This window comes from Salvia splendens, chromosome 3 (assembly GCF_004379255.2).
Source record: "Salvia splendens isolate huo1 chromosome 3, SspV2, whole genome shotgun sequence".
In the NCBI taxonomy this organism is placed as follows: domain Eukaryota; kingdom Viridiplantae; phylum Streptophyta; class Magnoliopsida; order Lamiales; family Lamiaceae; genus Salvia; species Salvia splendens.
In genome coordinates, this window is record NC_056034.1 from 43,898,025 (window position 1) to 43,911,379 (window position 13,355).

Here is a 13,355-nt window from a genome sequence, read left to right on the forward strand (position 1 = left end):
CTATTAACAAATATATACAAAATGAAATAATTAACAATCACACAATATGCGAAATTTAATTTACGAGACATATACGGGAAAATGACGAACAAAGCGCGTATATATAGTGTTTCGAAAAAAAAAATTTATTTTTTCGCGCTAGGCGGTGCGCTGGGCGATCCGGGCGCTGCAATAGCGCCGAACGGACCGCCCAGCGCACCGCCCAGCGCTGCGCGGTTTCTCTCTCCAATCGCCCGCTGGGCGGCTGCAATAGATCGCCCAGCGCCGGCGCTCGGCTGGGCGGTCGCTGGGCGCCTATTGTGGATGGCCTAAGAGCATGAGCAGTGACGCGGAGTTCCCAGCGGAATTCTTAAAAACACCTCATGTCACTTCATACGGACTTCCCACTGCACAGTGGCGGAATTCCCCGCAGATTTCCCGACGGACTTCCCACAATAAAAAAAATCACAAATTAAACAGTTTCTGGAATTAAACAATTAACAGAATTAAAATTTCGACACAAATAGGAAAAAAATCCATTAAGAAAATAAAAGTACATTTCACCAAATTAAAAAAAAAATACATTTCAATAATTTATATAAATTAAAAAAACATTTAATTCAATAAACGAGAATTCTGCGCGGACGTCCGCATGGAATTTCCCGTGGAATTCCGCGGAACGCCGCGGAACTGCGAATTCCTCGACGGAATTTCGTATTCGTGCATGCCACGCACAATGGCGGACGTCCGCCACGGAATTCCCGCACGCCGGTGGAAATTCCGCGGTGACGTCCGCCATTGCTGATGCTCTAATAATGCAACTAAATTCACAATGTGTTTTCTGGTCGCGGAGAATGATAGGGATCCCATGTTGCCTAAACCCATCACCAAATACCTTCGAGCCATATCTCCTCAACAACCAACACGGCATATCGTTTTTCTATTTAACGTATCTTTTTGGTTTAGCATATATTTTAGTTATTTTTGTTTATTTTCCATATTTTTTATAAGTTTTTATTTAATTATTTATCTTGATTAGCAAGATAAGATTTAGAGTTTAGAATTCTATAGTATTTTCATCATTGAGAAATAAAGTTAAACTGATTCTCATTCTCGGTTCTAGCCCTTAACACCTCAATTAGGGTTTATCTTATCCTCTATTTGTTCGTTCAAATCGTGGTGCTCAGGCTCGATAGGTCAATAACCTATTAACTGAAAATAAAACCTTACAAAAGATATGAAAAATAAATAAAGATAACTGAAAGATATGCTAAATAGGAAAAGATATGCCATGTTGATTGTTAAGGAGATATGACTTGAAGGTATTTGGTGATGGGTTTAGGCGACGTGAGATCCCTGTCATGGAATCAGTTAACACATTTGGGTTGTCAATATGTGTGTCGTTCTCTCTTGATAGCTTTAGCCTTCAATGGTACTCCTTATTCTAGTATTTTTTTTTATGAAGAATTAGTATAAATGTTACAAACCATATCAATACGTGGCGAGCTAGTCTAGTCTTGTGTACATTAGATATCAAATTGGCATCGACAAAAAATATATAAAGAGCAACGACTCACCAATGAGATACAAAGTAAAGCACAATGAGATACAAAGTAAAGCACATTTAGGAACACCTTTACTACAAAATAAACTAAGCAAAACCACAGCAAACTAGACACGCATATGAGGAAACTGACATCATAAGCTCCATGTAATATAAAAAAAGAAGACAATCATAAGAGCATCCATATCTGTGCTCTTGCCAATGAGCACGGATGTGGGCCCGGCCCCACTTTTATTCACTCCTCTTAGGTAAGAGCACAACACCCACATCCATGCTCTTCCGCAAGGATGAGCACAAGGGTCCCACCATTCCATTATTCAATTTAAATAAAAACATTTCCACAAAATTAAAATTCATTAAAAATAACCGAAATAATATTACAAATTACAAAAAAATTAAAAATTACATAATTAAAATCATAGAAATTAAAAATTACATAATTAAAGTCTTAAAAATTACATAATTACATAATATAAATCCTAAAAATTAAAAAATTACATAATTAAATTCATAAAATTAAAAAAACCCACTACTCGTGGCCGAATTTCGCCCAAATGGATGATGAATGTGTGTATTAATATATGATTTTGGGATTAATTTTTTAAAAAAAATTCAAAAAAATGTCAAAAAATGGTAATAAAATCTGTATGTTTTTAGGAATCCGAAAATATATATTTTTATTTTTGGTATTATTTTCGATTTTAAAAAAAAAAGAAAAAGAAAATGCCAACGGCCAATAGAAACGTGTCACGTCGCCCTGCTCGCTGGTACGGACGGACGGACGGAGCCTGCTCCCCGATGTGGATGCTCTAAGCTTCATATTGCATCGTAGACAGAAGATGAGAGAACATATATGAATTTCCAATGTCATCACATTCATTTTTTCTATATGTTATTTGTCCGAATCAAACTCCTGTGTCGTTCAGCCTTTAGTCTGAACACCAAGTCCGTACCCAACTACGAAGACATACCAAGACATCAAAAAAGTACTATTTTCTTCTCAAATCCCATTGGGATTGAAGTATTGAAACAAAATTTTATATTGAATATTCTAAATTGACCACAAGTTTAACGTAGAATATGGAGGTCCAAATCTTATTATCGAACTTCCTAAATGGAGCGTTAGGCCAAGACAGTAAGCATGCTTCTGCGTAATTTTAAGGACATAGTGAAATGTTCCACTACTCACACGAAATGTACCAAAGGTTAGACGAAACATTACAATTGAAAAAAAGTTTCTCAACTTTGTTTTGTTTCTCCTTGCAAAAGGTGCATTGATCATCAGTAATCCCAGCCATGCTTAGCTTGGAAAAAAAATCCTGTTTAGTGTTGAGTTGTTTACAAACTCAAAAAAAACACACATAGAGACACGAAGATTCGAACCTATGCCAAAGAAAACAAAATTGCACCAATAGTAGAAAAGCGAAGAAAATAGCATTCCACCTTAGTAGCATCTCACAAGATTTTTGGCTTCTTCATTCCGGCAAATAATTGGTTTTGCCATGTCGATTATGTCAAACGACATCTTCCAAAGATTGGCTCTTACTCATATATCTTAATTAAACAATTTGTTTTTTATCTCAGCCCAAATTTATACTATAACCATGGTTTACATGGTTACATGGTTCAACATGTAATAATATGGTTTCAATTGCACAAGAAATATATACTCTAGATAATTTGCCTTGAGAAATAGTAGTATTTGAGATTGAGGAGGGTAGTTCAGTCATTTTAGTAACGGATAAGGCTTAAAGATGAATATTGACAAATAACTTGGAAACAAGCAAACAAAGCAGTAATTTGGAAACAAGCAAACAAATAGCCCAGTTTTAAATAATTTGGTAACTTATCCATTATTTGTTTTTTACCATTATAAAATGGAATGAGAACTACAGCTAGAACTCTGGTTCATTCATCTGAATCTTACACTATTTAGAAATTAAATAAATAAATACAGATATAATAGAAAAGGTTTATTTGTCAACATTCTGGTTTCTTAAGCATACAAATTTCCACACTAAATTGCATATGTGATTGCACCATATAACTTGCAAGAGGCTTCAAATGGCCAATTACAACATATTGCTACCCTCAGACAGCAACATCACACCAACTATCACACACACACACAGTTTCAGTTGTGACAATCGCACTATTATTAAATAATCACAATCAGGTGAGATTCTCCTATCATTAGTTTCTTCAAATACTCAAATCAACTTCATAAGAAACCTCTCCTCTTTTCTTCTCTCCAAAGAAAACCATGGCAGACCCTCAAAGCTCCTCTACAACACCACCCACACCGCCTCCGCTAGCAAGGTCGAGCTCCGAGATGCTCTACTACGGCCTCGTTGTTGTCGCAACAGCGGTTATCGTGCTCGTGCTCTACAACATCGTCATCGTGAGATGGTGCGCGGATCAAAGGCCGCCGCAGAGAGTCAGACACAGACGGCCGCGCCAGGCTGCGACGTGGAGGATCGCCGACTCTCCCGCGATCTCGGTCGCTAGCTTCAAGTACGAGGGCGGTGGAAAGGGGCAAGATGGTGGTGGTGGTGATTCTGAGTGTGCAGTTTGCCTCTCAGTGTTTGAACAAGGTGAAGAAATAAAACAGCTGCCTAACTGTAAGCATTACTTTCATGCACCTTGTATTGATATGTGGCTCTACTCCCACATGGACTGCCCTCTTTGCCGTTCGCCGGTGGAGCCATCGCCGCTCCACCACCCGGCAGCCGCGGTGGAGGAGACGGAGCATTCCCGGGAAGTGTTGCTAGGTCCGGGCTCATTAGTTTAGAAGCCTTTCTAGTTTTCAGTTGTTAGACAAGGTAATGTAACAGAGAGTATGTAGCGTTCAATATCTGTAAATTGGTCACAATATGGCACAATGAAGAAAATTATAACTAAATTATTGCAATATTATTGAAGCAAAGCTGTACCAGAACATGTATTTCAACATCTTCATAAAAGTTACACAAAGCCAAATAGGATTGTTTGGTCTCAACAGACAAATTTTATGTTACAAGTCGGTTACATCTCTACATCCTCCTCAGATTGTCTAACCTCGCCTGGAGGTCGCTGTCGATCCCACCATCATCAGTTCCTGTAGTTGCCTCTGCTTGTGGGACCTTATTCTTTGCAGCTGGGGCAGCTACTGCCGCGGAAGGTGCATTAACAAGCTGCATTAAGGGGAGACCGAGGCTCTTCATGAGAACAGAAATGTTAAATACTCATAAAGTGCAGAAAGGAACGATAGAGTTGTACCTCGTTATTAATGTCAATGCCAATCTCATCAAGAACCTGGCTCACCAACTCTTCGGTCTCTTCTTCCTCCTCATCTCCTTCCAAGGCATCATCAATGGCGTCTGCCATCACTTCGCTTGTTAGTTCCATCTTCTCGTTTTGCCTCTCAAATTCTTGCATAATTTTCTGCAGTGATGGCAGATTCATCTGCCTGTTCATTTGCCCCATGGCCTTGGTAACACCTTTCATTGCCTCCCCCATTGCTTGTGTAGATTTTAATGTCTAAAAGGGAATAAGGAAAAGAGAGAGAAAGATTCAGAAATCACGCATACTACTGTAGAGAGTGGAAAACAACATTTCCCGAAGGACCACACAGGGAGAAAAATATTCAGAAAACTTAACAAGATTACATAAGAAACCAGCATCCAGGACCAAAAGCTGGTCAAAATAAACCAAATGACTTGTGCAAAATATTTAAGTGGTTAAGAAGTCGAACCGCCAAAACAAATAGTAAATTGATAACTTTAAAAAAACTATGATTTGTATCATGCAGATGTATAGCAGAAACTGTAAGGGGTGATTTTGAGGGAACTAAAAAGAGATACAGCTAAATAGCAGAAACCGGAGGAGGTAAAGTTAGCAAAAATTGAAAGGATTGGTAGTTATATTAGTACTTTATTTATGTCTATCCTTTGACCATGTATTGGAGAGGGATGGCGACTATTCGACTAAGCAGGGTCATATCTCTTGTATCAATTTACTACATGTCAAATCAAAGTCCAGACACAGAATGTGAACTAGAGTAGAGACTTAATCAATTTAACAAACCCATAGAAGGGCACAATTCATCCATATGAAACCATTATAAAAATTGACAAGTTGATTGTAAAGTTCAAGGACTCAAATATTTGCGATATACCTGAATTCTGAGAGATACACCTTGAAGTTGAGATTTCAGCTTATAGAACTTTTCGATCTGATGTCTTGTTCTGATAAGATCTTTGGCCATCACCTTGACAGCTCCCTGTAACAAATATACTAGAAATCAAACAAGGACTTAAGTAATTGGACTCCCCACAACTTTTATTTGGATTGTGAAGTAGTACCAAGCATCAATACACACAGTATAATGACAATGACACATTCATATTATTGTCTAAAAATAAAGGTTTTTAAGCAGAAGAGATTGAAATGGAGCAGGTCTAATGAAGGGTCCAGTTTGAGAGGTACAATTCAACAATAGAAAGTAATACAATAACTTTTTTAGTGAATTTCAAGTGCTTGAGATGTGCTGATAATTTTAATGCAAATAATCTGCATCCCACCAGATTTACTTTACGTACTGCATAACATACAAAAGTAAAAAATGACACCTACATGACATATTCAGATTTCGGCAAGCAGATTTTTGTGTTGGGAGGGGGGCAGGGGGTCAACGGAATCATGAAATAATATTTAACTCTTCATTCATAACCATTAATAGGAAGTAGGAACTTAGATTTATAAACTTTTGGGAATAATAGTGTTCCAATTCCGATTGCCATATTCATTAAGAGCGCAATGATTTTGCCAGCCAGATGTCATAATACTTGAAGATTGGAATGTGATAATCTCGATAAAAACGTAAGCTTATACTTTATATCAGAGCACTTGCAGTTATAAAAAAAAGAACAGAAAAAGAGGAACTGCCCCTAGCTGATGCACATAAAATATGAAAATGAACAAACCATCTGTCCTTGCTTGGCACTTTTTTTTATCTCCGCGATAAGTTTCTTTTCTTGCGTTTGTAAACCTTGCCTCTCCCTCTCTATTTCTCGAATCGACTTATCAAGCATTCTCTTGTTTTCCCGCAGAAGTTCTGCAAGACACATAACATATGTGGAAAGCTATATGACAAGTAAAAGGCAGCATGTTTTCCTGAATACTAAATACGGTATAATTTTCTCAATTCATCTACTACAATGGAGGAGGAGATTCCCAATTCCGTCCCCAACCCAATTTCATTGAAATCAAAGTAGCTAAGTTTCTATAGATAGGTACAGAAAACACAAACACAATTCTGAAATTCTAATTAAAATTAATTTGTCAAAATGATGTCAAAACGTAACTTCTAAGGCATGTTACAATTACTTAATGAATCCTAAGATATAGGAAACATGACTCACCATCTCCCTTGCCATCGACAAATCACAATTCTAACCAGGATTGAATACACGTCGATTAGCTTACATATTCGCGAGTGATCAACGATTTATCAGCTTCATTAATCTCTTATCAAATATCATCATTAATAGTTCAAATAAATGTTAGCTAATCGAAGCCCCAAATTCTATCAATAAAAAGAATCCTTTCATGATCAACATCGTGACGTCAGCTCAGATCTCAATAATTCAGATAAATTGAGAAAACGTAAACCCTTAATCACACATCCTAATTCAAATAGGCGCAAATATGTAGTTACAAACCTGCGGGAGTCTTCCTCTTCCCGAAAAGGAAACTCATGATCGATCGATTTGATTCCGGCGAAAACTAGAAATCGGATCGGAGGTGGAGAAGACTTCTTTCTGCAATTGGAGATGGAAAATCCAAAATTATACGGAAAATTGCAGAAAGAAGAGGGTTTTGAATTACGATCAAACAACGCGGAGCCGAATAAGAATGTCACTACTTATACACGCGCAATATTATCAACGCGGCTAAGAATAGTCGGTTTTGCGCTTTATCTAATCAAAGTGGAGCTGTTGTCTTTACTCTGAAATAGTATTAAATTATGAATTCAATATTTGCAAAACTGAATTTCAATAATTTTCTCAATTTATTTAAATATTTTAATTTTATATCTTGCTGATTTGATACACACGCTTCATATAATAACTTGTTGAATGATTTACTCATCATGTTGAGGAAATAATAATAAAATTCATTGGTGGTCTACTACAATTTCACCTAAATTCGTAAGTATAGGTTGCCGGTGAATGAGAAGTTGCAGAGGAGGGGGATTGAGTTAGCGTCTAGATGTCAGTGTTGTCGGTCTCCTTCAATCGAGTCTCTTAGTCATGTCTTTTTCTTGAGTCAGTCTGCTTTTTCTACATGGGAATATTTCGATGCCTGGTTTCCTTCCTCGCACACAGAGATTCACACGGGCACTGATATTGCACTTAGACTAGGTCACTGGCGGAGGTCCTCTTTCCAGAGGGCTCCCGCCTTACATATTAGTTTTCTTGTACCCTGTTTCGAGGCTCTGATGGAGGACTTCTGCGTGCCTTCTGTGCTCCTATAGCCGCATCATCGAGCTTTGAGGCGGAGCTGTTGGCTCTGATTCGGGGGTTCGAGATGACTATGGAGCTTTCGACACACATCTGGATTGAGCTTGACTCAGCGGCTCTGGTTACCTTGTTGTCATCTGGACAGCTTGGCGTTGCGGAGTTCAGACATCACATGGCTTTGATCCGGAGTATGACTTCTCAGCGGCATGTTCGGTTCTCACACATCTACAGAGAAGGGAATCGAGTTGCTGATTTTCTTGCAGGTAGGGGGTTCAGACTCCTGCCCTTACTATGATCCAATCTCTGCGCATCGGTATCTAAAGGCGCTGGTTAGGATGGACCTGCTGGGATATCCTAACTTCCGTTTCCGACGTAGAGATGTGGGTTGATCCAGCTTCTTTGGTGGCTGGTTTTGATAATTTTTTGTTTCTCCCTCGTATATATATTGTCAGTTCTTTTCCACTTGATAGTATGGAGGATCTCGACCTGTGGAACCTCTATTTGGCTTCTTCATGTTTTTGTTTAGATCCTAGTAACTTTTGGGCTAAGATCATGTTGGTAGAACATTTTATTTTGATATTATTTACTGGTTGGAGGTCTGCCTAAACCTCCCGCCCACAAAGGGCGTTTTTTATTAAAAAAAAAAGTTTTGACAAATAAGAGTTAATCAAAATTCTGGATCAATCAATTTTTTTTTGTAAGTTTAAAATGTCCGATTGAAATTTGGACTAGTTTTGTAAAACTAGAAATTCCGTAGAATCGAATTATATTAAATATATAGTTTTTATTTAAATATTCTAACCTAAATATTAATTAAAAAAATATTTTAATGTTTTTTTTAACATTTGGAAATTTGGAGTTTTTAATTCGATTCGAATTTTGTTATATAAATTTGATTTTCAAGTATTTTATATCAGTTCGAATTGATATTTTTTCACAAATTTAATTTGTTTGAATAAGAAAAAGAATCCAAAATTCAAATAAGTTGCCCGATAATAAAAAATAACATTTTTTTAGAAATTTTGATTATTACATTTTCGATTAAATTTTTGTGATACCAATTTTTGTAGTATACTATTATTTAGCTTGAAATTAGAAATTTTAGAACGGTTTGAATTCGGCAAAAATCCTATCCGAAACACAGCTACTTTAATCACACATATATTAATGACATATAACCGGGCCTAATGCTTACAATATTTTGGGCCGTATTTAAAATGGGCCCTTTATTTGGGAATGTAGGTTTAGTGTCGAAGTCCGGTCCAATAAAGACTTGCTTTGGGCTGTCGATCATTTTTGTGAGAAGGAACTTTGTTTGTTACTGAATAAATTTAATGTTAATAGAGAAGGTTTATTTTACTCCATCCGTATGCGATTACTTATCTCACTTTAACTCGGCTCAAATTTTAAAAAATATAAAGAAAAGTAGATGAAAAAGTTAAACGAAGGAGTCTTACTTTTATTTATTTGTTATTATAAAATGTAACTGAAATAAGTTATTGGAACGTGTTCATTTAGCAAAATTTAAATAAGTACTCCGTAAAAGGTAAATGAAACAGGTATTCACGAACAAATTGAAAAGGATCTAGGAGATAGGTAACCCCAGACGAGGTTACTTTTGAAAGTTCTTTTTATCGAACTGAACTATATTTAAAAATTAGAGATAAAAAAGAAACACTTTAACATTCAATTCATAGTGCACTAAAAATTGGTGTACCAATCTAACTAAATTTAATCGAACCATTATTTTCAAAGAATTGTGATTGCTGATTACTAAATTGGCGGGATCACTAGTTAAATCAATACATTAAATTTCTAATCAAGAAGCTAATTTGATCAACAAATTAATGATGGAAACATTTGACCACTTGTAGTAAAGTTGGTGATCAATCGTAAAATTTACTCAAGGTAACTCAAAGTGTGTTCATCATTTTATCTTTTTCGGATTGAGGAAATGAAAAATGACATCATTATTGATTTGGATTTGTGCTCGAACTTTTTGATGCAATAGTAACTATGTTTTCATGTAAAATAAAGATGTTCATTTGTGGACTTATTATGATTCTTTATAGCTATAATGAATAGTAATAGAAAGAAAATAAGTAGCTAGCACTAATATTGGGTATAAACTCATCCCACATTAGATGAGTGAAATATGGGTAAGAGAAGTTGAAAGGTGTATATAATTTCTATCAAACCCTAATTAGTTTGAGACCTTTTGAAAGTGACCAAAAAGCAAATCTGTGCGGGCTTGACCCAAAGCGGACAATATCAAACTAATGTTGTAGTCGACGATCTTAACAAGTGGTATCAGAGCCTAAGTTGCTTTGGGTCGGGCTTGGATGAGCCCCGATTAGGGTCAGGCCGCCCTGAAAGACTCGGGTTAGAGTCAGGTCCTGGATGAACCAGGGTCAGGGCTGGAACGACCCATGTTCATGTCGACTGCATTTCCCGATGTGGTATCGGGAGGTATGTAGGGTACAAATCCATGCCACATCGGATGAGTGAGGAAAGTTGGAAAGTGTATATAATTCCTGACCAACCCCAATTAATTTGAAGCCTTTTGAGAGTAGCCCAAAATTAAATCTGTGCGGACTTGACCTAAAGCGGACAATATCAAACTAATGTTTCAGTCGACGATCCTAAAACCTATTATGTATATATACACATTGAAATTAAATTAAAACTAAAGAGAAGGTTGGTGAGGGATAGTAAATAATTGGGCCCAAAGCCTAAACAGTAAAATGTGTGTAGTCTTAATATTCCAAATCAAGATGAAAGATAACTGGCAATACAACTTAGAAAAGCAATGGCAGAATTTGCAGAGGAAACATAAACCCACACGCTTACACATGGACCACTTTCACAGTGCACGTGCGGACCCAGCAAACTAGAATAAACAGCTTTCTATTTCACCCCTGCTTTCTTCTTCTATCCATTATTCATTTATTCATCATCAATGCCTTCCTTTCATAATTTTGTTATTTAATTATTTTTTTTAAAATGACACACATAGCATCATTGCCTACAAAATTATAAAATTATAAAATTTGCCTACATAAAAAAAATAAAAAATATATGAACTAACACATGTTTTGAAGGGGTCAATCTCATCTACCAGAGATTAGTAATCTTGCAATAGTTGTGTTTTAAAGGTGTGAATCTTATCTACTAGAGGTTAGTAATCTTAGTATAGTTTCAAAACGCAAAAATAGTGAATTACACAGGAATTAGCTGTAGTGCATTTGTGGTTGAATTTTGACTTAATAAATGAGTACAAATTTAAATATTGGCTTTGTCCAACACATTGATAACACATAGCTGACAAGATAAATAATAGGTTTGCTCCCTTTAATCTGCCGACAACTCTATCTAACACATTCACATAAGTAATGCAATTCTATTTTATAGTACTATTATATGAATAATCATGTATCATACGCAAAATTATTCCTTGAATTTTCTTAAACTAACCAATCTTTTGATATTATAAATTCACTATAGAATTTTTTAATGTACGTACCTAGCCCTAGTCCCATATAAGCCATATTTATATGCGAGAGCATACAATTTTAGCTTTTTTTAAGAAAATTAATAATTCATGTGGAGTCTACTTAGCAAAATAAATAATAATGTCTACTCTATTAACTCTTGTAGACGACACATGCAAGTTTTAATTTACAATTAATAAAGTTAGAAACATAATGTAAAAAGGTTCTTGAAATAGTGTTTGTTAAAAGCGAGACTTATATTAATAATAATAGTATTTGTTTAATTGTCAATTCTAGATCGCGGTAAATAAAATGATGTACTATATAACTATATATCACTAATGTGTTGTAAAAAAAATATCAAAAAATAAACTGATTTTGATGAATAAATTAAAATGGAAAAGATAATCATTTTTTTGGGTGAAGGAAGATTATACAATTAATAAATCACATTTAAACATACTTTTTAGTTTTTACTTGCCTAACTAGACAATGTGATCATACCATAAGATATGATTCCTAAGCTAGAAACCCTATCTATTTCAAAACCAGACAATTATTTCTATTTCGTTAAACTCACGATTTGACTTGTAATTTTTTTTTCTGTTCACTTTAATACTTTTTTAAACGAAGATTAACCAATAATTAAGGTGATAATAGGTTAGTTAGATTCCAACACTCACCAGACAAAAACGTTATCATCTATCATTGACAAATTTGACAAAATATATTGAAAATAGCTATACTTTTCGTTGATGCAACCGTGAAACATAAGTCAATTAATAAGCCAAATGGGAAAAAGGTAGGAAAAAATTTGTTAACAAAAAATTACTAGAAATACAAGGGTGATACATGCATTGTTGGAGCTTCAATTGTTACACCACATTTCAAGAATTCACATGTAAAGAATATTAATTTCACTAACGTCTCTATAGGTTTGAGTCTGGCACACTTGATTTTTCAAATATGTTTAGTCTGTCATGCATGCGTGATTTGCAGGCTATTGCACAAGAATGTTTGTTTATTTATGATATTTAAATTTCTATATAGTAATGTATGTACTAAAAATTGTTTTTAAATTCGAAATATGTAGTGTGATAAATATTTGATAGTACAATTTTAAACTAAAATTATGCAATATAAGTTTGTAAAGTTTGTAAAGAATAGTTGAAAAATCTTGAGCTTTTTGTGAGTGCAAAAAAGAAAAGTAGGATTGCATGTGACATATTTTGACTTGTGAGATTCCAAATGGGGCCACTTTCAATGCCACTAACTATATTCTGTTATCAATCAAAATTTTATTTCCTCTGTTGGTCACTAACAAACATATCTTAAACATACCAAATTCCATCATATTTCCTTGTTAAAATTGGGTGTAAATAATTAATATCACTAATTTTTTTTTATTTTTGTTCACTTTTATTGGCAATTATTAACGATGCTGCAGTTCAAGTGGATGAATATGGCATTTTTCTTTGATTTTAATCTATATATATACCGTATGTTATATCTTGAGATGAGTTTGTTTACTTATTTATGTTAGGCTCATGGAGAGAAGGGTGGAATATGGGAGATTGCATTATTTTCTCATGTCAGAGCACCAAATATAAACATAAGTATATGTCAATATTTGGTTCATCACCTAATTTGACTCTTTCAAGACATGCAACAATTATCTTTTTTGTGAGCCCCTTTTTTTATTACTGTATCACAATGTCATCGTGTTGACATTTTTAATACAATGCGTTGATAAGTTAGTAGAGTTAGCAATATAACGCACCCTGTATGGTTTTATATCTCATCTTTTTTATTGCGAGT

General features: G+C 35.2%; 2 protein-coding genes across 2 annotated transcripts; one reads left to right on the plus strand and one right to left on the minus strand.

The window, feature by feature from the left end:
• Positions 1–3,806: 3,806 nt before the first annotated feature.
• Positions 3,807–4,334, plus strand: LOC121797071 (RING-H2 finger protein ATL39-like). Its single transcript, XM_042195807.1, has one exon. It carries the CDS (start codon positions 3,807–3,809, stop codon positions 4,332–4,334), a length of 528 nt encoding a protein of 175 aa, XP_042051741.1.
• Positions 4,335–4,434: 100 nt separating this feature from the next.
• LOC121796256 (vacuolar protein sorting-associated protein 2 homolog 1) lies at positions 4,435–7,506 on the minus strand. The gene is made up of 5 exons (XM_042195050.1): positions 7,246–7,506; positions 6,508–6,638; positions 5,700–5,804; positions 4,802–5,062; positions 4,435–4,716 (listed from the first exon to the last, which is right to left on the minus strand). Exons 1-5 carry the CDS (start codon positions 7,280–7,282, stop codon positions 4,576–4,578), a joined length of 675 nt encoding a protein of 224 aa, XP_042050984.1. The 5' UTR covers positions 7,283–7,506; the 3' UTR covers positions 4,435–4,575.
• Between the last annotated feature and the right edge of the window lie 5,849 nt (positions 7,507–13,355).

What these genes read in the sequence shown, in the direction of transcription:
- LOC121797071 (XM_042195807.1), top strand. Translation starts at nt 3,807, where the DNA reads ATGGCAGACCCTCAAAGCTCCTCTACAACACCACCCACACCGCCTCCG.
- LOC121796256 (XM_042195050.1), bottom strand. Translation starts at nt 7,282, where the DNA reads ATGAGTTTCCTTTTCGGGAAGAGGAAGACTCCCGCAG. An exon ending in GAAGAGGAAGACTCCCGCAG is followed by an intron (nt 6,639 to 7,245) that starts GTTTGTAACTAC and finishes TGTGTCTTGCAG; the next exon opens with AACTTCTGCGGGAAAACAAG. An exon ending in GTGTATCTCTCAGAATTCAG is followed by an intron (nt 5,063 to 5,699) that starts GTATATCGCAAA and finishes ATTCCCTTTTAG; the next exon opens with ACATTAAAATCTACACAAGC.